The sequence below is a fragment of the Haliotis cracherodii genome, unplaced genomic scaffold (genome assembly GCF_022045235.1).
Source record: "Haliotis cracherodii isolate W230 unplaced genomic scaffold, xgHalCrac1.p SCAF_18, whole genome shotgun sequence".
Classification (NCBI taxonomy): Eukaryota; Metazoa; Mollusca; class Gastropoda; order Lepetellida; family Haliotidae; genus Haliotis; species Haliotis cracherodii.
In genome coordinates, this window is record NW_027266273.1 from 4,933,480 (window position 1) to 4,960,212 (window position 26,733).

Genomic DNA, 26,733 nt, shown 5'->3' on the forward strand with positions numbered 1-26,733 from the left:
TCAAGGGGGGCAGTAATCTTTCAAACTTCCTTTCTACCTGTCTCATAACTTAGTTTAACGTTAATGTTCGAACATGCGATTCGATTCAATAGAATGTGCTTAACAAATCTTTTTACTCGCCACTTTCCCCTTATCGAATATGAAATATTGGTTACCAGGTTCTGTCTAAATATATGCCAATAAGAACAGCGTAGTACAGAGAAGCAGTTTTGTAGCACTCCTATTGTACTTGCAAACAGAAATGTTCAGTTTACTCCTGTTTTGTGGACTAGTAATCTTCGCTGTGGGATAGTGTTAATGAAAGGTAACTAGCACCTAATTTGATTATTTTCAATGGCTGCCTACCGTTTGTCTGTGGTTTGTGCTGCACTTTTGCTGCCATAGGGCTGTGTGAACTGCTGCATGTTGGCAAGATGTTGGTTGAGAGGGCCTGGGGGGAAGCTGACGCCCCTCATCTGGGGCAGATCTCGATTTAACATGGACTGGTAGAGAGATGAAGGGTAGTTCTGGGAGGCCAGGAGAGCCGCCGTCACTTGAGCCTGGGAGGTTGTGGGAGGAAGCAACACTGTCCCATTGGTGGCAGAGGTCGAGGACTTCGGCTTACAGTCCTGAACACCATTGTCCTTTGCTATTTTCTGCAAATTCTCCATACTATCGAACTTCCTCATCAACTTGTCCTTCAGATGAGACACCGCCGTGGCATGGAACTGCTCCTTAGATCCAACTTCAGCAGCAGGTTTGGGTTTGGGCTCCGATGAAACTCCATTCCCTGGGCATTGACCTTGCATTCCACTAAACATCATATTAGGGTTATCTGTCATGGAGGAAGATCCTGGCTGCTGCATCATGGGATAGGCATGGTTCCAGGGAATTGTGGGTATAGTTGGCCGTGTAAGCTGTGGCTGAACAACCTGAGTTGGGGCTTTGAGGTGAGCAAGAAGATTGGGGTGAGCTTCTCTAGCAGATCTTTTGGATTTTTCATCTTGTTCTTCTTTAATACAAGCATCTCTGATAACTGCAGCAATCTCCGAGTCCTCCGGGGTAGGGGAGGGGTCCAGAGTCATGGAATTATCATTGTCTTCATTACTGGAATGTACAGTATGCTTTCTCATCTTGTCAAACTTCTTGTGGAAGATCTCCGGGGCAGCTTCATCTTCTGACTTGATGTCAAAGTCCAGCTTCTCTGATGACCCCGAGAGAGAGGCAGTGGTCACTGTGGCAGAAGCTTCCTTGGGAGAACTTCTTTTCTCTGCCCCAAAAGCCTCGATTCCTGCCTTTCTGAGTACTGGCATGTCAACATCCGAGGGCTTTCCCCCCATTTGATCATCTCGGGGGCTGATGCGGAGGAGGACGGGAGGGGGTGGGGAGATGCCAATCACAGAGCTGGGTGGGGGGTAGAGGCCATGGCGGGTAGCTGCATCATACATAGCCTGCTCCTGAACCATTCTCTGCAAAACAGGGAAAACAAGTGTTCAACATACATAGTTAAGAGTGAGTGAGTGAGTTGTATTTAAAGTCACACGTAGTTAAGATCCCAAGCTAAATATCATTATGATTTTCATCTCATATCAATTTCAAACAACCTGTGTTATTTACACTTCATCATAAGATAGGAGGGTATTCTGACCTGTTTTGTATAGTCACAGTACAGTGAGTTAATAGTGTTTTACATTTCACAATAATCCAGTCAGTCAGTGGCCTGCATACAGCAAACCTATGGTTGACAGTATAAGCAATTATCCATGCTATTAGAGTATGATGACACACCTTCAACTGTGTCACATTGTAACCACCCAATACACATATTTGTCCAATCTTAGGACAAGCATGTCGAGCTGGGGACTTATTCTACCCTAAAAGGACCATAGAGGTCTGCATCAGTAAAATCAATATTTGTCATATCAATCATCATAAACATCCATAAAATTCAAAATATCTCACCTTGAGTTTAGCCATTTCTTGGCCGTGAGCTCTTTTCTCAGCGTCATGAAGTAGTGTTTCTGGGTTGACACTGAGATAAGATGGATGGCGGTCAACCAGCAAGGACTTCTTTCTGGCATGAAGGCCATAGGAAGAGCTGATGCTGCCTCGCCTCATCTCGGGGGACAGGTACTGAGAATCGGCCGACATCTGGTCTTTGTCAGGGAACTGTTTGAGAGAGGACACCCGAGATGCACGACCTTCGCTATTGATATGAAAGCTGTAGCAGCGAGGACGCATGTTAGGGTAGTCATCTGTACCAAATGACCCTGACCTTGACCTTGGACGGGGTGAATTGGGTGAAGACCCAAACGCTATGAGTCCTTCTGGGTTGAGAAGAGGACTGGCACGTGAGCTGCAATGGCTGGAATCTGCAGTGGATATTGGCACAAACTCGCGGTTGCTGTTCAAATATGGATAATTCTCCTCAGGAATCGGACTACTGGCCGCACTGCTTGATATAGAAGGTGGCATGCTATCTCCTCTGAAAGTTGCTCGCTTTTCAAGACGATCACTCAGTTTGTTCACCATTTTGTTAATGTACTCCCTATCCAATGTATATCTTCTCCTGTTCCCTTCCTCAATAGTATGCAGACGAGGTCGTGTGAGTGTATCACGATCTAATGTATTGCACCGGCGCCGAGGTTGATCAGCAACCATCCCATAGAAGCCACTCATTTCCTCGCGGTAGAATGTCCCATATGGGGTTCTCAGTACCACCTGTTGGTGAGCTGCTGCCTCGAATGGTAGTCGTTGACCAGGCACACCGTTGCTGTCAATGGAGGCGGAGTCAGCGCTGTTGAAGCCCGAGGTCACCGTCATGTTGGAGGAGGCCTCCGAGAGGGTGGGTGACACAGAACGGACAGATCTGAAAGTCAAACATTTACACATTAAATATAAACATATGAAATCTGTATGGTAATTGAGGACCAACCACTCAAAATGCTTTGGGAGCCGATGTCTCAGATTTTTGTGAGACCTGAGTATTTAACATGTCAAGCGAACAATTTTGTTATGTACCTGAAGCAACAATATATTTACCCAGTATTTCTGAAACAAATTAGTCATTTAAAAAAATCTCCGCTCCCCCCTAAAACAAATGGTTGGTTCCTTGTCAAAGGCATTTTTCTAAGTTCACAAATTTACAGATGTATCTCTGCCTCTTTGCAAGATGATGGCACTTGAACTGATGCATCCTTTATTTCATTACATATTATCACAAGGTACTGTTATTCTTCCATACCGTATACTTTGAGCATCTTGAAAGTCCATCTCCATCTCTTCAGCACTATTGCGTTTTTCTTGAGCATTTCGGCTGCCATTTTGACCAGCTAAAACATAAAATGAAAAAAGTGTCAGAGAAAATGAGAAAGATACACTGAAACAACAATCCACCAATTCAAGAATAAGCAGTTTAATTGTGATGTATACGGATGATGAAGATCTGGATTGGGAGGATGCTCTGGATTATAACACTGCTGGAACTGGAACTGGAACTGGAACTATCAGTTGGGTTTACCAATGTTCTTCAATTTGGCCTAACCTGAAAATATGGTTGGGTGGCGATGACAAAGTGGTTTTAGAAGAACGCACATTGCATTTATTTGATGCTTGGGGATTGATAAGAGTGGTCACATACCTATGGATTTCTCTGAGTGCAATGTGTTGAGTGTGCGGAGGTCAGTGGTTTTCATGAGCAGTTTAGCGAAGAGCGTGCTGTCCTCTTTGTGGTTTGTGTTAATGATGTTCTGGAGAGCCTCGGTCAGTCTGTTCTGTATCCTCTCCACCTGCTCCAGGTTCCGGAGACCAGGCCGATCTGAACACAACAAGTACAAACTATGAGTCCTGGGACAAGAATATTTTGTTGATCCGAGAGGAAACCTTGGACAAAAAAATGAAGGATATAAAACGAGTGTTGATCTTAACAAACAGAATCTTCTTACCTGGGGACAACAAGACAATGGCAGAGAAGATAGCCAGTTCGTCATCACTTAAGTTCAATCGATTAAATCTCTCAGCAAAGTCAAACATAGAATCAAGCAGGAAGCCAGCATTTGACGTCATCTGAAACAGTGAGTGAGTGAGTGAGTGAGTGAGTGAGTATGTGAGTGAGTGAGAGAAAGAAAGTGGGCATCATTTATTGTACCAAAATCATTTTCAATCCCTATATATTTTTAAAATAAACATACAAAATTTGGATACCCTTCCCATTTGAAATTGCTGAATTGGTGTTGGACACATTAAGCCTGTGGTCGTCATGTCAGCTTACCGAAGCTAGATGTCTCTTGAAGAGTCGGCCCCCTGTGAACATCATGGTGTTTGTGTCTGGGTCAAATAAACAGGCCAGTCTCACAAGCAGCACCTCAAACGTCCCTGCCTGCAACACACAAACATATTTATAAGTTCATCTAATAGAATTTACTTTTAGGTTTTCTGACATCATCTATCCTTCAATGATGAATCAGCTTATTAGAATGACCTTAACATACACTTAATATGCATCACTTACATTTTGTTGGAACAAATTTGTTAACAAGTATTTGCATGCAATATCCTGGTCCAACATAATAACCATCAAGTCCTCATTTTTCAAGTTCTTTTAGCATGGGATGGTGGGATGTATTGTGGAATCCCCACTGGGGACCTCTGTCTGACCTATGGTCATCGGTCTTGCCGAGCTGTAGCTCACCTTGAGCAGTGTGACCTGATCGTCCTGATTCAGCAGAGTGAACCCTGGGATACCCTTGGCGAAGTCCACAACTGATTTAATGGCTGGCGTGAAGCTCTCAGAGAAATCTTCCCAGTCAGCATTGTTGGCGTTGTTGTCCATGCCCAGTTGATTGTTGAGGGGACATGCCTGAAACACACAATCACCATTGAAACAAGACAAATTTATAAATGTCATTGTTTAGATCTTAAAAGGAACAATGTGCTACTGAGGTTTGTAATTTTGAACTAAAAGTTTTTTTAAGGGCCTTGTGATTTTCAGTGATCCATTCACATAAATTTTACAGATATTTTGCCTTTCCCTCCAAAAGGAATCTGTTTCATCACATAATCGAGACTGGTTATTCTCTGGCATTGACATTTTATATTTGTGTGAAACTTAAACATTGATCAAGGTTATCAGTTATTACAAGGTCAAACTAGATCATAACACTTGGAATTTCAGTCTTTAAAAGTGTTGTCTAAACGCCCTGATTCACACTCTCTAAGGATTCCAGTCTGCTTAAAACTAATCTCACAGACAAAGGCTGTGGAAAAATTTATGTGGGAGTGTGCCCTACTCATTTCGCGGAAAGAGGAAAAAAGATTTGTTTTGTCTGTAAGGATGCGTGGTATGTGTGTAACACATCAATCAGTGCCCTACAAATGATTATTTCTCCTCCCACTCACCATATGTGCTGGACAGTTGAGGTACTCGTTAGTTTGAAGTGAGTTCTCCCTCATCTTGTGTACACGGAGTGCAGTAAATTCACAGGTGAGCTGATGGCTGTTGACGACAGCCTGAATGACATCGGTCTCGTTCTGGAGGATGGTGGACAGAGCTATGGTCTGGGACTGGGAGTTCACTTTCTGCATCTGCTCGATAATACGTGCCTTCTCCTTCTTGGGGACACGGCCAAACCTCACAGCTGAAACACAGAACGCGTCTCAAGTCAAAACCATCATTCAGACAAACATAATAAACTGTGCAACACAGAGTGTTACTGTTACTGTCAATGTGAGTGAGTGAGTGAGTTCGGTTTTACGCCGCTTTATTCCAGCAATATCACGGCGGGGGATACCAGAAATGGGCTTCACACATTGTACCCATGTCGGGAATTGAACCCGGATCTTCGGCGTGACGAGCTAACGCTTCAACCACTAGGCTACCTGACAGCCCCACTGTCAATGTGAAAATTGAGACATTTTGCAACTCAGACTAAGGTTATTATGCAATTTGTTTCATCATCATCATCATCATCATCATCATCATCATCATCATCATCATCATCATCGTCGTCCTCATCGTCATCATCATCATCATCATCATCATCATCATACCTACTTATTCACTCATTATCGGCACACTGGCAATACTTTGGCCCAATAGCTGCTGATAAAAAATCCCATCAAAATTATCACATAATCATGATAATGTTACATTATTCCTGCTGGTAAAACAGATGAGACTTAAGAGATTTTTTAACAGTAACAGAACTGATACCTCACAAAAAAATGACATTATTAAAAAATCATATACCGTATATTGCTGTGTATACGACGAGCTTTTTGTACCTAGAATTAGAGGGCTTTCAACATGTTCAAGGGGGGGTGTCTTCTTATAGACAGGGTTGAAGAGTTTCGATGTTATTTTCCCCACAAAGACAGTACCGTGAGCACATAACACCGGAAATACCATCATGATCATGTCAACAAATCCGTACTTAAGTACACAAATTAATCATGTAATTACAGTGTCTGGTCATAAAAAGTGTTCATTGTATATCTGGACTTATGTTTATAATCTATTTTATTCAAAATTTCATTCAATATTGTCCACATTCATTTTGGCAAAAATTGTGTGTGAAGTGATAAGTAGATTGCACAACTCACCGCTATTTACAGTGACCACAGTCAGATAGCACGATTAACGCCTTGAAGCAAACCTTTGTGAATATTACAAACTTATGGCTACATATCATGCATATGGTCGTCTACAATTTACTACGATCTTTGGTCTAAAAGCTCCAGAAACATTTAATCACAGTGAGAGTTCGTTGGTTTATAGCAGTTTTGCTACCCACAGAATATGAGTTTAAAGTGCATCCTCTCTTATTGTTATATGCCACGTATAATATGTGGGAAGTTAATTCAATTGTTTATATGGTTGGTTTGTTTTTTAAAGCCGCACTCAGCAATATTCCAGCTATATGACGGCGGTCTGTAAATAATCAAGTCTGGACCAGACAATCCAGTGATTGATATCATGAGCATCGACCCATGCAATTGAGATCGATGACATGCTTCAACTAAGTCAGCGAGCATGACCACCCGATCCAATTAGTCACCTCTTACAACAAGCATTGTCGCCTTTTATGGCAAGCATGGGTTGCTGAAGACCTATTCTACCCCACATCTTCATGGGTTATTTCCTTATATGGAATGTTTTCCAAAATAACTTAAACACAGTACTTGAGATATATGAGTTGATGTTATGATATGAATTTTAACTAATCTTAAAGTACTTTGATGCCGACATAAATATAACTAATAAACAATACAAAAACAATATTTATCTAAGTTCCTATTAATAGAATTATTGTCGTTGAACATAAGACCTTAAAAGCATTCAAAATTTGTCACTAATTATCTGAATTCTACCAACTTGCTCAGCCTTTGCTGCAGCTAGTTTGCGACTAATTGAATGGTAATCTGTCCCAGCCAGGAGTGGAGTGACACTTAAATGCTTGCTACATGGAGTGGAAAACAGGTTCAGTGAATCAATGTGAATAATACATGTGTCCCACATTATTAATACACATGTATAGTTCATTCCACATAAAGTCATCAATGATATATATGTCCCTGCTCTGCTCATAAACAAGTCCCTGGCCTGAGACTGCCGGAGACACAGCGAGGGAGAGCATGTCAGAGTGGGTTGTTGGGGATTAGGGGAAAGTTGCTTATAAACGCAAAACAAGACAGTGGAATTCATGGCGGAAAAGTAGGTCAAGGCTAGCTTCTTACAATCTTCAACGATTTCACAGCTATCCTTCTAGAATTCTTACTTTGTATGAAATATATATCCACTAACTTGATCACTGAAATTAATAATATTTTTCTGATAACATAAATATAAATATGTCACAAATGTAATTATAAGAACTAAAAATTTAAAAAATATTTCTTAACTATTCTCTTAAATTAACATCTACACTGATCTAGGCATTTATATATATTCATAAAATAAATGTTTTCTATTTTTTTATAACATCCTACTTCCTGAGTAAGATAATCAGGGAATCTAACAACAAGATAACTCTCTCTTTATCTCCCCGTCATAAAAATACAACATGGAAAGATAAAGAGTTGTCTACAACCTGCTCAAAAATAACTCTTCTTATGATCTGAGAAACAGCGAAACTGTATTCAAATGTCCCCTAACCATATCTGCCTTGACAATTAAACCTGTAATGATTTTGATATATATATTTGTGAATGGGTGTTGATTTGTGTCATCTCCATGTTGGACACAAAGCCAAGTTGACTCATCCAATCTCATGAAAATCAGATCTTAGTTTTCGCTACCCCAAAGCAAAGATCTGAGGACATCCCATTTCGTGAACTTTGACCTACCAGTGAAATGACTGACAAGAAAGCGACATTAGCCAATCTTGAGCTTTACGACACTAGTTTCAAACTGGCGACTACACTTCGAAACATATTTTGACGTATTCTTCATTAAAATTTTTAAAAGTGATCAGAGGAACATTCTGGAATGGTTTATAAAATGCCTAGATTGTATGGATAGAATCATAAAACCTGTAACTGTCGCTCGGAATTCCCTCTGTTAAACATTTCGAGGTTGCATGATCAGAAAACACATTCCGACTGTCACTTTCATGATCTGGCAAGCGACACTCTGATTGGTTGGATTAAAGGTTGTTCTGACGTGACCCGTAATGGAATGTCCTAAGAACTTTGTTTAGCTGTAGCAAGAACTAAGAGATCCGATTTTAATGAGATTGTTGACTCATCTTGCCATAGATTACCAATTAGCATGACATTACAAACCAAACAAATCATTCATGAGCCATATATTCCCAAAAGAGTCTAAACCTTTCTTGAAACATTTGGATAGGTCCGAGTGCCAATCTGGGGCAGAACAGTTCCATGGTTCCCCATGCTTATCTTAAGAGCTGACTAAATAAGGAGCTGGTGATCAATGTCACCTGTTTGATCAGTGCGTGACCCGTTTGACCAACGTGAGACCTGTTTGATCAGTGTGACCTGTTTGATCAGTGTGACCTGTTTGATCAGTGTGAGATCTGTTTGATCAGTGTGACCTGTTTGATCAGTGTGACCTGTTTGATCAGTGTGACCTGTTTGATCAGTGTGAGACCTGTTTGATCAGTGTGACCTGTTTGATCAGTGTGAGATCTGTTTGATCAGTGTGACCTGTTTGATCAGTGTGACCTGTTTGATCAGTGTGAGATCTGTTTGATCAGTGTGACCTTTACGTGACCTGTTTCATCCGTGTGAAATCTGTTTGATCAGAGACCTGATGGATCAGTGTGAGACCTGTGTGATCAGTGTGAGACCTGTTTGATCAGTGTGAGACCTGTTTGATCAGTGTGAGACCTGTTTGATCCAACCTGGGCATTTAAAGTTGACGAGCAAACACTAACCACAAGACAGCCTCACCGTCCTTGTCATATGAGTATAATTACTGACTCACATGTATTGTACTACTAGTCTGTTCAGTCCCTGAACAATATTATTTTTTCTTTCACCCAGCCCTTACGTTAAGGCCATAGCCCTCACTAAAGCAAGTCTAGATTGTTCACAAACTTTGAATCTCCCATCTAACTGGGGCACTTTTTCAATTTAAATTGAGTTGTTTGTCTGTGTCAAAATAACATACGTTTAGAGGCTAAGTGTTAGTCTGGTATTGTACCAAATCAGGATACAAACATTATATGCAGAAACGCGTCACTGACTTCCTTGAACAATCAAATCAAAAGTGAAAGAAGGTTTTGTAGGTGGATGGGCCTTTCCTCGGAAACAACTGTAATTATGCTGTGATGATAAAACGGATGTTGCATATGTCATATATATATATAAAATAACTGGTTGAGCATGTTGAGTTATTTGGGTCATGACCTGATAGAGATTTGAAACTTCCTCAAAATGAAACCTCCATGTCTTATATGGGGCGGTGGGGTAGCCTAGTGGTAAAAGTGTCGGCTTATCTCAACACAGGCCCAGGATGAAGACGATGACGTCGACGATGATGATATAAATTGTCAGATAGAAAATAACGACTCACCATCTCTCGACATTCCAACTGAAATACATTTCTTTAACCTGGAAAATGAGAAAATAATATTAGAGAATAAGGATTTAAGAGAGACTATTTCAGTCATATTGTTTGTTTGTTTGTTTGTTGTTTAACGCCACTCTCAGCAATATTCCAGCCATATGACAGCTGTCTGTAAAATCGATTCTGGACCAGACAATTAAGTGATTGACATCATGAGCATCCATCCACGCAATTGGGATCGATGACATGTATCAATCAAGTCAGCGAGCCTGAACACCCGATTCCGTTAGTCGCCTTTTAGACAAGGATAGTAGCCTTTTACGGCAAGTGTGGTTTACTGAAGACCTATTCTATCATTTCAGTCATAATGAACATAAAGCCATTTAATATTAACGAGTGCAATATCTGCCTAAATATTGTAAACCATACATATGACTTTCCGTCATTAACAATATTGACCAGTATTTGAGAGTAAACAACTCATAAACAACTGGGTAACAGGGATGTTTTTTGCATCTTTTTTTATGCAGATAGTATGTCCGAAGCTGTCCTGGTATATGACAGCGGTGTTAATAGACATCTCACAGCAAGTAGTCAACCATCCTCACCTACAGTATTGGCACCGGTTCCGATTAACTCTCATGATATTGCACTGCTGGTTCTTAAGACAGGGTCTATACTGGATCTTCTGCTGAATACTACGTCGGAAGAATCCCTGAAACAAGTCAACATTGTTGTAAAAATTGTGTTCTATATGGACACTGCTGTACGTGAGGTGAAGTGGACTTTCGCGTCTCATTCAAGGTCATTGAACTTACATGTACATAGTGACGTGCATGCATGTGTGTGTGTGGCGACAAGCATTATGCATTTTCATCATAGTGCTAGCCCACGGTGATACCATGCCGCAGTTTAACATGAATACCCACTCAGACACAGTATACTGACTCCGAGCCGACCAGTTCTTGTTTTATGCCCTCAATGCCGAGTGCCAGGCAGGGTAGCAACAAGTACCACCTTTTAACATCTTTGGGTACGATGCGGCCAGGGATGACACACCAACCTTTCGTTCTCCTGGCAGATGCTTTATCCACAAGATCACTGTTGTATGACACTGTGGTCTAAATGTGATATTGATCTATTGTTACTTATTATCTATGTGTGATATTGTTGTACAAACTATGCGATACTGTATAAATACAGGATATATTGTGATTTATGTAACACTTTATAAGATACTGTGTTACATGTGTGTTCGAAGACATTATGATATATATGTAACTTTGGCTAAAACAAGTCATATTGTTGTCAGATGTTATGCCATAAATGTGACCTTGTCCTAAGATGAAGACACATATAATAATGCTGTGTCATAAATGTGATAACTTAAGGTTTGTTTTGTTTGTTGTTTAACGCCGCAATCAGCAATAATCAAGCTATATGAAGGCGGTCTGTAAATAATCGAGTCTGGACCAGACAATCCAGTGATTGACATCATGAGCATCGATTCACGCAATTGGAATCGATGACATGTATCAACCAAGTCAGCAAGCCTGACCACCCGATCCCGTTAGTCGCCTCTTACGACTTAAGGGATAGTTTTATGAATGTGAGTTTGTCGTAAGATAGTCTGTTGTATAAATGACATGATCCGAGAGACACTGTTAAATAATAAAAATCAAAGTAGACACAATTTATGGATAAAAACTTTTTTATTTATTGCAAAGGCAACGTTTCTGTATAGATCCTTACACCGTTGCTTGATTAACAACAGTACAAGGATCTATACCGAAACGTCGCCAATACATATTTATATATATGTATTAGGACTAAATAACGGTTCATCTTATTCATTGGTATCGCTGTTTTCGTTCTGGCTGTGTCGTAAGACTTTGTATTATTAAGTTCAGAATTTAATCTGATAAACATGATTTTGATTTATAAAAAAAGCTAAGTTACAAATCTTGCCGTCAAATGTGACCTACACATTATCACAGTCTCAAACTTTCTGTGTCATATGAGATGTTGTGATAATCACTTTCCGTTGGAGTGAAGTCACAGTATCATTTAGTTTTGTTGCTAAACTTGTTGGAATGTTTGACTGTAATACTAAATCTTGTATCATGACGGCCATGTTTTAGCTCACCTTACAGCCCTCACATGCATGTACGCCATAGTGAAAGCCGCTGGCCTTGTCTCCGCACACGCGACAAAGTACTGTTTCCCCATCAAACTCTGCAACACAACAATATGTATATTACACAGGGGTCACAGCAGCGTTGATATTAGATTTGCACCACCCATCGTCCATATTAGACAACCACAACAGCATCAATATCATAGATGCATCACAATAGCATCCATATTACACATATATCACAATAGCATAGAAATTATAAATGTATCCCACATTGTCAATATTACATGAACAACAACAGCATCGACGTAAAAAATCTTTCACAACAGCATCCAAATACATAAAACAGGATACACTGCTTTGATTCCAGTAAAATTCTGATTGATAATCATTTTTTCTAATCACAAAATCTGTTCAAATTGAAAAAATAAGTAATAACATAACTGATGTCAATATGCAATATTCCAGTTGCATCCAGAAAATTTCAAATATTAAAATCTGAAAGCTGATGCTGGAGGTCTGATGACTATTGTTGGTTTGTGAAAAAGACAGGTCAATACAGGGCATAGCCACACTGTTACATGATATTTATAGCCTTATATGTCTCTATATCAGCAGCATCCATGTTGTCACACAGAGAGAGAGAGAGAGAGAGAGAGAGAGAGAGAGAGAGAGAGAGAGAGAGAGAGAGAGAGGAGAGAGAGAGAGAGAGAGAGAGAGAGAGAGAGAGAGAGAGAGCTAGCTAGCTACACTTGCTGCAATCGTAATGCTCTTGCACTTTTTATTCATTTGAGATAAACGTATTGATTCAATCCTGTATTTGTTTCCTTTAATACATATTCTGCTGCAGGTAACCCTGCATGTTACTATGGAATATCTGCATATAATTTAACAAAAACAGATAAGTTGACAAATAGTGGCACTATTTCTTTCCGTAAATGCCATACAGGAGTATTTATTAACATACAAATCTCTGCTTTGTCTTAAATGTTAAATACTTCTGAAATCTATCCAATTTGGAATATCTCAAATTACATCTTATTCTTCATAAACAAAACCTTTTCAACTGAACCATAGATAAACATCTGTTCATAAATCAATACCACAGACTAAGCCATACTTCTTAAAGCTTGACCCTTTACTGTATTCAACAGACCTCTGTATTTCCACATTAGGAAAAATCAATTACTGCTGTTTCAGTTCTGTTTGGCTGACCCCACGGTGACTGCTGGCTGGGTCACCCCTCACTCCCCCCATGGGTCATTCTACTCACACAGCCTGCCTTACCTATCTCCTGACCAATTGACCGCTCTCTGAACTCGTTGCCATGAGACACCAATACCTCCATATGAGTAATCCTCATTGGGGCATCAAGGTAAATGAGTTAGACTTGCACAGGGCTCTGAGGAGACCAGAAACTAATCTGCAGCTTGTTTATACATAAATGGTAATGTATATCAAGGCTGTTTAGTACAAAGGGTAACTACCCAAATTATGCCAGCATCTTATACCACTCAAAAAAGTTAAGGAACACCCAATTCCTTCATATTACTGTAGCAGTCTCCGAAGCCCCTGTCAAGTACAATTTCTTATGGTCTAGTAGCTAGTGGACTCAAATTATTTTGGCACAGACTGCAACCTTTAATTTGTCAAGACAGATAACTACAGGAATATGTAATCTGGGTGGTTGTTAACCTTTTTTTTGAGTTGTACATTACAAAGATGGTTCTTGTGGGGATTTATGAAACTAAAAATATTTCTCAGCAAAATATTTAGTACAAAGCAAGATTTGCTCGACTACAGTATAAGGATCTATACCGAAATGTCGCTTTTTACAGTATTAAAGAAGTTGTTAACCCTAAAATTGTGTCTACCTTAACACTTCTGATATCTGTAAAATACACCAGCTGGGTGTGTATCGTCATGGCAACCAATACTGTTACTGAAACGGGAGCAAGTCTACTGCAGTCTCCCATCAGGTTGACCATCGGCCAGAGTTCACTGCTGACACACACAAGTCATGTGACCAGCGGTCAACATGTGGCCATCACATAATTAACAAATATTGATCACCAATGCACCATGTTTGTCAGTGTGATAGACCTGGGAATCTACCCCAGCTGCCCTGGTCATCTATGGCTGCCTCGTGAACTCTGTGTAGCAGCCCCTGAACTTGTCAATAACCTACAATAGACTTGATGGGGTGATGACTTCACGGCCCCACCCCCAGAGATCCATATCACCACCAAAGGAACATGATTCATGTGGCAATGTCTTTAGCATTGATCAATAATATAATACAATGTCAAAACCATGACGATGTTTTATCATAATCAAGTTTGTATTTTTTCATGGTTTATCAAAGAGGAAACAACACTGAAGACTACTTTTCCTCCTGGGCAATTAAAACATACTCTATATATTAAAGGAAATAATATCATTGATAATAAAACATTCCAATAAAAATGTTCAAAGAATTCCCACACAAAATCTGAAGACCAAATTTCCTTATAACATTTAAAAAAATAGACAAATAATATTTTCCCATTTAAATGTAAATTTCCCCCTGCCTAGATTGCTACAAAACTACAGCTGTTACAACTTAACTGCTACTACTCTCCTTACAACTCCTTTACAGCAAGTACTACTACCCTACTACTACTTTACACACCATCTGTCACTCACAGCCTCCACTTTACAACTACTTCTACTGCTATTACGACAACCATCCAGTTGCTAACTTTTTCAGAATAGAATCCAATCAATGATCAGGTGGACATGGTGAATGATATTACATAACAACACGACATGGTCATTCGAATAATAGATGCTACTGACCATCAATTCTGTTCATAGTATTGACCCTGTTTTTCAATCAGCTGTGTTACCCATTGTTCTCAAACACAGGGATACAGAAAAAAGGAAACAAAAGATGTTGTCATAAAGATCTTCACTGAAATCCATCTTTCTTTTCCTAATAGATTTTCAGCATTAACAGCTGTCTACAATCATTAATCATAAGGATATTAATCTTCATTCATATGTGTGTTACTGTATGTTGGATGTCAACAACTGTCCAATAACAATTTGTACTGCAGCTGATATTGATCATCAGAATCCTTGACATCAAAAGGTATGCTTTACAACATCACTGTGTCGACCTGAGCTCAGGAATTGCGACAACAACAAAATTCTCAACCCGAATAGGAGTATATGCAGGACCTACATCCATAGAATGGCAGGCTGGTGTAGACTGTGGTTATAAAAAGAACATGATCAGTTTTCTTACATCCTGTTTACAAGACTTATGAACAAAGACTGTGAGTCCGGCTCTGTTCTCACACTATATGTATCAACACATAGAAAATAATCTCAAATTAGTTTTGGACATCATACTGACTAGGAAGACATTGTAAACCACAAAAAAGAATAAGTATTGCCTTGTTACAATTATTATTTCTTGGTTTCCATGGTTATCAAATTATGTTTCGAATATTAATGCATTAAACAAACACTCAGAATAAATTTTACAATTAAAACAATATTCAAATCTAAGTTTTATCCGTGGTCAGAAATAACTATTGAATTTGAAAATATTTAGTGTTACATGCACTTGACCTTTTAAGGCTTATCTTTCAGTAATGAAAAACTACTGGACTTGCATAGACTAACTTCTTTGAAAGGCATTTAGAAGTTGGAATGGTAACTAAGACAAAATTATTATGGATGAGCAACTTTTTTATTACAATTGGGCGACGTTTCGGTGTACAGGTGTAGATTCTAACACCGTTATCAAGAAAATGATGTGATTTGCATTGACATCATTTGCTTGATATGGTGTTAGAATCTACACCGAAACGCCGCCCAATTGTAATAAAGAAGTTGCTCATCCATAACAATTTTGTCTTAGTTGCATAGACTAGACAGCCATGAAATCATTAACTTACTAAGTCACTCTGACATACTGAACTTTAATACTATTACATCCAGGTACAGTTTTACAATGTTTGAAGTATAATATCAAGGATAATCTGATTTCATTAGCCTCCTTATCATAATGTCTCACACAACGCATGAGGAGATTACATAACACTGCTACCCGGCTGCAGATTAGCATGAGGATTAAGGTCAAGCATTCAAGTCAGCTGTGATGGTGTTTCAGTCTTCAGGCTTTTTCTCGTGCACTACTGACTGATCACCTCCCTTGTGTAGCAGATGTGAATGACAGGAACAAATGCACTCTTGTTTCCATCATTTATCAGTGTTCAAAAGGAACACATCAAGAAAAAATGGATGGTAAATTGGATCGACATTCTGAGATCATTGCTTAAAATATGTCAAGGAACCTGAGGCCAGGCTGGTTTCTTTCATAAAGAAAGGAAAAGATATGAAAAAGGAGCAAAATTCTGTTTAGGTTTGGAATTATACTTATTTTCTACTTCATAAATGAAGATGTAGTGTCTGACGGTACTTTTAAACTATTACCCTGGATACCTGTTATCAATGATTTTCTTTGCAACTGATTGTATTTCATCAGTCTTCTGTTCAAGCCCTTGACTTATAGGTTACAAAATCTAAGAAACAAGAAATAAGACTATTGTGGCCTATTGGACCCTGACGGTCACCTGAAAATGGACCCGTGAAGATCCGAGCTAGAATAAGTCTTCTTCGCTGTAAAAAGCGACTATGCTTGTCGAAAGAGGTGACTAACAGGATCGGGTGGTCAGGTTTGCTGACTTGGTTGATTGACAATTGCGTGGATCGATGCTCATGATATCAATCACTGGATTGTCTGGTCCTTGATTGGACTATTTACAGACTGCTGTCGGTGCAGTGTTAAACAACAAACAAACAAAACCTGAAAATGTTTAAAAGTAATAATCTAGAGTGAGTGAGTGAGTTGGGCTTAAAGGTAATAATCTAGAGTGAGTGAGTTGAGTTTAATGGCGCTTTGAATAGTATTACAATCATATCCTGGTGGGTCAGCTTAATGTGGGAGGAAAGCCTAAAGTGATGCAGGTCCGACATTGACCACTTTGGTGAAAACAACAAGCACAGGTATGGTGCTGGAAACATTATCAGGGTGAACTGGGACTTGAACTCACAACCATAGGTTTCTGAAGTGCCCAAGGGACGCAACCCTGTGAATTGCAGCAACTGAGACGACTGGGCCACCCATGCCTCCATAATAATCTAGAAGCTAGATGGCCTTCAGCACATAGTGTTGTATTATGACCAACTAACAAAGTGCATGTTTTTATACCTGAAATTCCATGGGCAATTTGAGAGCTAATTTACTCTAGACCATGGGGGGAGTGCTTTTGATATTCATATGCATAAATATCTTAAGAATGTCAATGTGATTAGTTCGCAAAAACACCACTTTGAGATCCAGGTCCCTAATTTCACTCATTACTTTCCAGCGTCCATCATTTTCTCGGACATGTGATACTGAAAATCTAATTTCTACTGGCAAAACAAATCATAAACTAGCTTCATAAACATGGCTAAAAATAAGCCAATCAATACGCCTACGTCAATGTGACCTCGTTCTCCCTACCAACAATACATGTTTGTGTACAATTCACACATGAATTAGACTAACAGTAAATGCGTCAGAGTCCATCTGGAAAGCCTGGCATGACCTCAGCCACATGATACCACTCTTATGCAAGTTAACGAGGTATTGGCTGGTCTCAGCCCTAATGCCTGGGGCTGTTGTTATGCCTTAATGCATTGGTGCTCCCAATAATCACTGGGGTCACTCAGTGGTCACAAGTGACCAAAACATCTTCACTATCCCTGAACTTTGTGAACTGTGCCCTATTTAGTAGGGGACTTTTGTTCTGACTAACTAGATCGCATTATATATACTTTTCAATAACCAGATACCTTGCAGGAAATTTTTTTCTGGTTTTGCAACATGTTGGAGATGTTCTGAAAACATTAAATCTAAATATTATGTCCTGAATAGATGTACATAATTGTTTTTAAATGTTATGTTTTTAACATAAAATCAAATATGATCTCACATTTAATACTAAAAGACAAATTGGGTGATGAGTAAATTGTAGTCATATTTGTTTCACATTCTCAATGGTCCAAACTTGTTTCCTGTTGGGAGACTCAAATCTCAAAGTTTTGGAACTATTTTCTGTTTAATATGACTTTGAAGATGGATCTAAAGATATGATTTATATCTTATGCATTTATAAAACACCAATTAGGTTTCACAAAATTCATCATTCATAAGCAACAGACCTGAACCATGTTTTTGCTCAGATGATAAAACATAAATGTCTATGATGCCTAAAAAAGTCAAACCAGTTGAAATTGTAGAAGTCATATTCATGACATAACAGAAATTTATTTACAGAAAAGCATGACAAGGACACTAGCTCAAAATATATCATCAGTTACCAAAACATAGTTCATTTTGAGTGAAATGTATTTGTTTCAGTTGTTAAGATGTAATCAGTGAAATATAGGTATGTATCTGATAAAGCTTTGACTGACATTTAGTCCCAGAAATAAGTTATCTCATTTCAAAATATATGTTATCTACCAAAAAATAAAAAAATAAAATCCAAATGGAGCCAAGAACAATCCTTAATTTCAGAGTTGAGGCAATCTAGACTTGAGTTGGACTCCTTTTTTATTTTCTTCCCTAGAGACAGGGAGACAGGTTAACAGAAGCCCTCTATCATTTCTACCAAGCACATTGGTTAACCTGCATAGATTACATGCCTTGTAAAAATATCATTCATCTTGACACATGGAGCTGATAAGATGAAAGCTTCTGCAACAAAATATGTCTGCAGAACAAACAAAAAAATGTACAAATTTACTTTGCTGGAAAAACAAGCTCTTTACTCATCCTCATTGGTTTTTACTTATTGTTTTATCTCAAAGCGCTTAGAAAGACAGCAAAGCTGTGGTTTCACAGCATGAATCTGCTCTATAAGGAGACTACTATAAATATAAGAACATATCCTTAATACTGACCTACAAAATCTAACAAGTCTGTGCACTGGGTTTAACCAACACCGGTGCAGAAATTAGCATACCTGCTAACAAGATAGGTCATGCCCTCTCACCTGAACACGACTATTTTTAGCATGACCTCAGGTCAAGCTGAGCAAGCTGGGTTCAGGGAGAATTATTTCGGGTGAAACATGTTGGGAGACAAACAAACATGTTGTGCCCTGGTCTGGATATGTCAGTCATAGCATTAGACTTAGACTCAGTGAGAAAAACAAAATGGAATATGACTAATGGTTGCTTAGCGATCAGTGTTTGGAATCAGATTTCTAGGGTCATTTTTAAAAGAGTAGTTTTCTCATTATTTCTAAATGTGACCATATCAGACACTTTTTACTGGAAATCAGGTCATTACATACATTAGGATCCATTTAGAAAGTTAACTTTTATGTTGAATAGAGATGTGTATAAACTACCATATGTAGCATGTATGTTGTAGTTTTACCACACCATGGGCCTGTTCCACAAGGAGATCTTAGCGCTATGATTGTCGTAAGCCTATGTTAAAGTATGGGAGTTACGATCATCTTATCGCTAAGATCGTTTTGTAGATTTTACTCTCATCGCATAATCATGTCAATATCTAAGGTAATTAACCCAAAATATCATTACTGGACTCGAACCTAGGAATTGCTATTGGTGACCAACTTAACTTAAACTCCAATATAGTTTCTCTACCAATGATATCACCTCAATCAATATCATTTGTTTTCATATTTACAGTTTCATCCAATAAATCATGATACATCAACATGTCCATTTTCTTACATATTTCATCCATGACTTTGTTTGCTCTATCGTTGTCTGTTATGTATGCATATGTGATGTGTTTGTGTAAATGTACATTGGAGTGAGTGAGTGAGTGAGTTGGGTTTAACGCCGTTTTTAACATTATTCCAGTTATATCGCGGCGTGTCAGCTTAATGTGGGAGGAAAGCCCAAGTGATGCAGGTCTCAGATGTTTACCACTTCGTTGAAACCCACGAGCACGGGTATGGTGCTGACAAACCTAGAAACATAATCGGGGCGAATCGGGATTCGAACCCACAATCATAGGTTTCTGGTGTGCCCAAAGGACACGACTCTGCACAGCGAATCGCGGTGCCTTAGACGACTGGGCCACCCGTGCCCCCAAATGTACATTGGAACAGTGCTATACATTGTATCTGTTCTCTAATGAAACATCTATCTTATCTATTATCTATCAAAGCTTAAATCAGAATTCACAGGGTAATGCACTGTTATCTGAATCTTCGTCATTCGATTCACTTAAGAGGATTATAATTTGATTTAAACAAACTTGGAAGAATAATGATAATCATAATAAATATAATTTAAAAAGTGCCAAATCTACCCATGGTTGCATTCTCACCAAGCTCACAGCGCAATATTATTACTACCCCAGGCAATGGATCAGTGTGTCCTCCAATTTCATTCTCAGCTCCCTGGGGAGTATACAAACCCAGCTGCATAATAGAGTGCTAGAAGTTAATAGTCACATTATGAATTCATCCTACCGGGTACCCAGTCACTGCTGGGTGGACATGGGCAAATGTTGAACAAGGTCATTTGTTTCAGAAGACAACCCCTGACAAGTATTTCAGTGTGGAGCAAGACCCAAACCCTCAGTAGTCAAGCTGGCCAAACACTTTCACCCATCCACCTACTCTCTGCCACAATCTTTGCCTGATTTGTGATCTGTACATAGGAACATGTCCTTCCACAAATATATTGAAAAATAATACTTGTATTTTTGGCAGTATGCCTTTAACCATTGTTAAACAGATAAAGGTTGTTAGGCAGATAACATGGATAAAACATATTTTTTTTCATTACTGTAAGTTTTCTTGAAGATTGATTAAAGATGAAAGGAAAAAAACAACTTCTGCATTACACGTAACCAGATATGCTGATGTTTTACAGGAAAAAATTACCTTTGCATATAAAACAAGGTTTGGCGTCTATTTTCCATTATTGGGAGGACGTATTTGGAAATCCAAGAAATGATGTTTCTCACTCTGTACGTCTTAATTATGCAAGCATCCCAAATAATATATAACTATACCGTTATTTACAAATCATATCTCATTTACACAATGTTCTATAAATTTGAAATGCTACTATTACTCTAAAGATTTAGCGCTCATCTGACTGTTTTATCGTCTAAATAAAAATCTTCACAATAAAATGATGAATCGACGGTGTAGAGAAAAACTTAGCATACTTTATTTTCTACCGAAACTGAAGTCAACCGCATCATGTCCCCCTGTTGTTCCATGGTAAAAACAGGAAAGACCTTCTCACAAATTAAACATAGACTCGAAACAGGAAGTGAAGCTGTAGGGGAGAAACAAGGGCGCCAACACAAGAGCATTCTTGACATGTATTTACGAAAGTTAATGAAAAACTGCCCAATGCAGAGGATATGATATAATCTTGCGATCAATACTAGGTTGAGAATGTGGAAAATGGACTTGGGTTGTCGCCAAGATACTTAAGACAGTCCTTAGGGAAGTTCCTGATATTTTTGCTGTCGATTTCATTGATATTGTAAATAGGTCATTTTTGTCACAATCAAAAAAGAAAATATTTTAAGCAGGAAAGTACTTTTTCACAGCAGTGCCTGAGAATTTCTTGTGTGTAATTTACGTCATAAAATTATTAGTGTTGACTTCAATGAATGGCCGATCTAGGATTTGCAAACAGACAGAAAAACTTATGACTTATTTCTTGTAATACTTAGACATTTTTGAAACAATAAAGCCTATTATTATTTATTTTCTTACTGAAACCATATCCAAATAATACTTCACCAAAATATGTTTACATATGTCAAATTGAGAAAAAATTTACAAGATTTTAGTGTTGCTACGGTAACCAGAAAGGGCATTTTGAGAAGAAAATGCATCCTCTTATGTTACAGACAATTTCTGAATTAGTATTAATATTTAGGAAATAAACACAAATTTTCATATCTGAATTTTCTCAAACATGTTCTTGGCTGACCATGTTGATAGACAACTGTTTTGGTTGCCAATGGTTATTATTATAAATGCGACATATTTTGACAGAAAAGGATGTCGAGTTAGCTGGCAGGATATAAGTAAAATGTGTATGCTATAAATAGATCGCCTGTCAGTTGTTGACTATGGTGACAACACAGGATGGAAATGACTTAAGTAGATCATACGTACTGACACAATTGAAGTTGTGGATGTAACTTAAGGGATAATTTCTGGGATGGCGCGGAGTGTTCTTGGAAGATTGATATTTATTTCCTTACCTACTGCAGATTTTTGTGAAAATTCCCAAATTGGAATTAAAGTCTTTTTAACCTTCTAACGAAAGTCCTTATCTCTTTAACATAAAAACACACACGATAAAACACTGTAAAAGAAAGCATAAAATTATTAAAGGTCTTTTTGTCTTGAATTGGGTCACTGAAATACAACACACCTCAAAGCAAACTGAGAGAATTTTGTAATTCCAATTTGGGAATTTTCACAAAAATCTGCAGTAGATGTGGGACTGAATATCGACCTTCCAAGAACACTCCGCACCATCCCAGAAATTATACCTTAAGTTACATCCACATCTTCAATTGTGTCAGTACGTATGTACTTAAGTCATTTCCATCCTGTGTCGTCTCCATAGTCAACAACTGATAGGCGATCTATTAATAGCATACACAATTTACTTATATCCTGCCAGCTTACGCGTCATCCTTTTCTGTCAAATTATGTTACACTTATAATACCAACCATTGGCAACCAAAACAATTGTCTATCAGCATGGTCAGCCAAATAACCAAAGAGGATGCATTTTCTTCTCAAAACTTCCTTTCTGGTTACCGTAGCGACATCTTGTAATGAAACATGCTTTCACATGAACAGAGAACGCACCACACACCAGTGACAGTCTATAATTACACATTGAAATATATGTGCACGGTAAACAGCTTCAGGAAAATAACAACTTTACACGCAAAACTATCTATAAGGCATATCAATATTTACATGATTAGTCACGAAAAGATATCAGATCTGTGGAATATTAGTATACCATATTTCACATTTTTATAAATACTTCATTTGAAATTGAACATAGTATACCATTTCCTCTTATTTCTGATGGTATAGTATGACTTAGTAACAATGTTACACTTCTTTACCAAAATCAACTTAAAATGTTGAAATATATATTGCAGCACATGTGACAATAATGGATCAATGTAGACAATAACACATTATACAACACTAGACAAATCCACACTGATATTGAAGTTCATCAATTAGCATGATATAGTTATTATTAGTCTAACTTGATCCTGATGGACAGCAAAAGTGTTTTCAGGATGTAATTATACTTTATTTTTTAAAATATAATAATGTGTGTTTGGTATGTCTAACTCAACAATGAAACAAAAAAACTGCTCCTGTCTCGCTATTACGTAATGACACCATGCGATCTACGTGCCCCGCCCACTCAAAAATAACAATGACGTGGAGCCAAATTTGTCAGTTAAAAAAATAATTTTAAAATCCTTATTTACGACACAAAAAATATCGATGACTTACCTAAACCGTCCAAACTAGCTTCTTTCCCCATCGTGGTGGTCATACTCTAGACTGAACGGTGCTTCTTCAGATTCCTTTGTACAGAGAGTAGGGTTCTCTTCATTGACAAACCCTAACGCTGCGTTGATGGAATTCCGTTATTGGCGAATTTCGACACTGGAATTCAAAGGTTGAACAGATATCTGTCATTTCACAGACTAATGTAGTTTTCCCAACAAGAGCAATGGCAGACAAAATACTTGAGCGGTTACAATGATGTTGAGTTATCGCGGAAGTCGGCCTGTAACAAGCGCACGGTCTAACGTAATGTCGGGCTATTGTACAACGAGCGATGAATGGGCTTCCTCACAGCCTGGTCGCTTTCACGTCAGACGAGACGAAATATCTTGGGTTGTGATCGAATCAACTCACAATCGTCCATGGAACCCTCGAATACATGTCCATGTTCCTAAATACTAGACACCGGGACTTCAGAGCACACGCTCGCGTCGTCCGTGCTTTCCTTGCCAGTACGAGTGTGACAGACTAACCTATATTTGCCCCCTAAGCCATGACCCACTTCAGAATCCCCAAGTACACGTCGCTGATTGGCTGAAAGATTCTCGTGCAAAAAAATACCAACAGATTTTCTGGCAGAAAACCGGACAATACGAGGATGATATTGGTCAAGTTAAACGATGGTGGTTGTACAAATGTCAAAGGTTTTGTACAGTGTGTTGTCATACCAATTTACGTTGTAGTTTGTTTGTTCGTCAGATTGTACATATCATTTAGGTCACGGAGAACCAGCCAATCAAATGTACCGTTACAAACATGGGTGCCGGTTCTCGCTGACACAAAATATGCGACTCTCTAGAAGTAAACAACTAAAAATATCCACTCGATGTCGGTGCACTCGCGAACGCGACTACAATTAGAGCGTGTTGGCGAACTGTGAATAACGTTTCTTTGCGGGGTTCGTGCAAAAAATATATTTCAGATTAATACATATCAACTTATTGCAGGCGGGGAGAAATAATAATTGAATCGCAAAATGTATGTGCAACTTGGTGACATGGCTGTCGGGTTGGTGGTGTCGGCTTTTAAAATGGGACAGGTCGAAAAAGTGAGTCATTTAAATAGGTCTCGTCCATGTCATCTAAACGCTAAGGTCACGTATTTTCGATTGCGGATTAGAACAATCACTCTATAAATATCATCTATATTTTAGAGTTTTAGAAAGAATTATTGGGCCTTTTAACCCTTTTAGGATTTCTATTAAACCTTAGTGTCTATATGACGTAAGTCGCTGTCATGTATTTGTTATTCAACGAGACAAGAGATTAACCTTTCCAACGCTGTTTCAACAAAATAGGTTTAGTTTTGTATATTATTATTATTATCATTTTTGTATATTTATATTTATTATTATTATTATTATTATTATTATTATTATTATTATTGTGTTTAATATCAACATTATCATGTTTCACCAACATAAAATGTCATCAGTTAACCCTTCCAAAGAAGCTATGCCTTATATCACAGATTGTTTTACAGAGTGTCGTTTCCCTGCGTTCTGTTCTGGTTGACAGTCCCTATGCTCTGACAGCTTAAAGTAAATCGTGCAAGGCCCGACTAATAGCTCTCAAATGAACTTGCATTTAACACTAATCCCTTTCTCACATAACAAGGCCCTAATCAATAAGGCAAGTGATGCTAATTGACACCACAATACATGATCCTTGAAGTCTGTGACGCTCGCGTGTACTGATATAAATGCTATAACATCTACACTTTCAATGTTTTTGAAGATCTTTTAGGATAGTGTGATCAATTTTGCATGATGTGTGCACATCTTCTCACAGCATCACATATATGTCACAACAGCCCTCTGAGCTGGGACTAAGCCATAATTTTGCTTGCGCTTTTAAAAATAATGTGTATCAGGGTTTAAAGAGGATTTTTGTAGCCATATTGTCTGGTGAACCAGTGTTTTGACGATAACACTGTTGGGAGTGCTCTTGCTCTGTTCGAAGTGCTCGTTTAACACCGTACGCAAGAAAATGTGTTCTGTGTATATACTTAGTTATCCAGTGTATTATGTCTCCATTCTGTTATAAATACCCTGGACCCATTCTCCACCAACACTTCGTTTCAACATAATCATTTCTATTATCACTAGCTTACCACAGAAGTTATCTCGCTCAAGAGCGTGCTTTCATTGGACAGCTATTTTTAGCTGTATTTGTATTTCGAATCGGACTCAAAACAAACTATGGTGGCGAATGGGCCCCGCGGGCATTAATCATAATTTAATGTAGATATGTACCCTGGACAATCGAGGATGTGTTTTTTGTTTTCACATATCAAACATATACAAAATACGAGCATCTTGAAGCTATAAAACTTTGAAAGTTTCTAGACATTCAACCTTCTGTCTAAACAGAAACCTTTTAAGCTCCATCAAAATAAATTCAATTGGAAAAGGTGTTCCCTCTGAATTTTAATCAAGGGTGTGCCTATTTCCTGCGTCAGATAGTGATATCGAGCCATTTCAGGCCTCGACACTGAATACTGAATGAAAAGCGAACTGTGATGAGTTATATAGAATCAAAGACGTACATAGAATGCTGTAACGATCTCAATAATTCAAGCTCGCGCCTCGGATTCCTTATTTAACCGTCTGCGTCGCCAACAGTGAAGATCATTGACTTCTGTCGATGCATGTAGGTCTATCTTTAGCCAGTACTGACCAGTTTCTAAAACCGGAAACATTAACACTATAGTGTTCGGGTTTATTTTGAACATCTGTTCCCACGTAATTCATCATGAACGACAAGAGCAGGTAAATATGGAAAACATGTATATGGAAATCAATAAATATATCAAGAACGAGTCTTCTGGGAAGCATGGTGTGAGTTATGGGTGCATGGTTATGTTTTGTTGGAGTCTTTATGTACACGGTAAATGTTACGTTTTTCAATGCC

The 26,733-nt window shown here is 38.5% G+C and overlaps 1 protein-coding gene across 1 annotated transcript in view; it reads right to left on the minus strand.

Moving 5' to 3' along the window:
* LOC139465689 (uncharacterized) overlaps positions 1–24,306 on the minus strand; it is a 28,119-nt gene extending 3,813 nt beyond the window's left edge. The window contains exons 1-12 of the mRNA XM_071247473.1: positions 23,765–24,306; positions 12,156–12,244; positions 10,618–10,724; positions 10,016–10,053; positions 5,377–5,615; positions 4,670–4,837; positions 4,250–4,357; positions 3,924–4,044; positions 3,620–3,796; positions 3,224–3,311; positions 1,942–2,848; positions 346–1,448 (exon numbers count right to left, since the gene is read on the minus strand). Coding sequence (XP_071103574.1) covers positions 346–1,448; positions 1,942–2,848; positions 3,224–3,311; positions 3,620–3,796; positions 3,924–4,044; positions 4,250–4,357; positions 4,670–4,837; positions 5,377–5,615; positions 10,016–10,053; positions 10,618–10,724; positions 12,156–12,244; positions 23,765–23,807 — 3,188 coding nt within the window. The 5' untranslated portion in view covers positions 23,808–24,306. The remainder of the gene's footprint in view (positions 1–345; positions 1,449–1,941; positions 2,849–3,223; positions 3,312–3,619; positions 3,797–3,923; positions 4,045–4,249; positions 4,358–4,669; positions 4,838–5,376; positions 5,616–10,015; positions 10,054–10,617; positions 10,725–12,155; positions 12,245–23,764) is intronic.
* Positions 24,307–26,733: the final 2,427 nt, after the last annotated feature.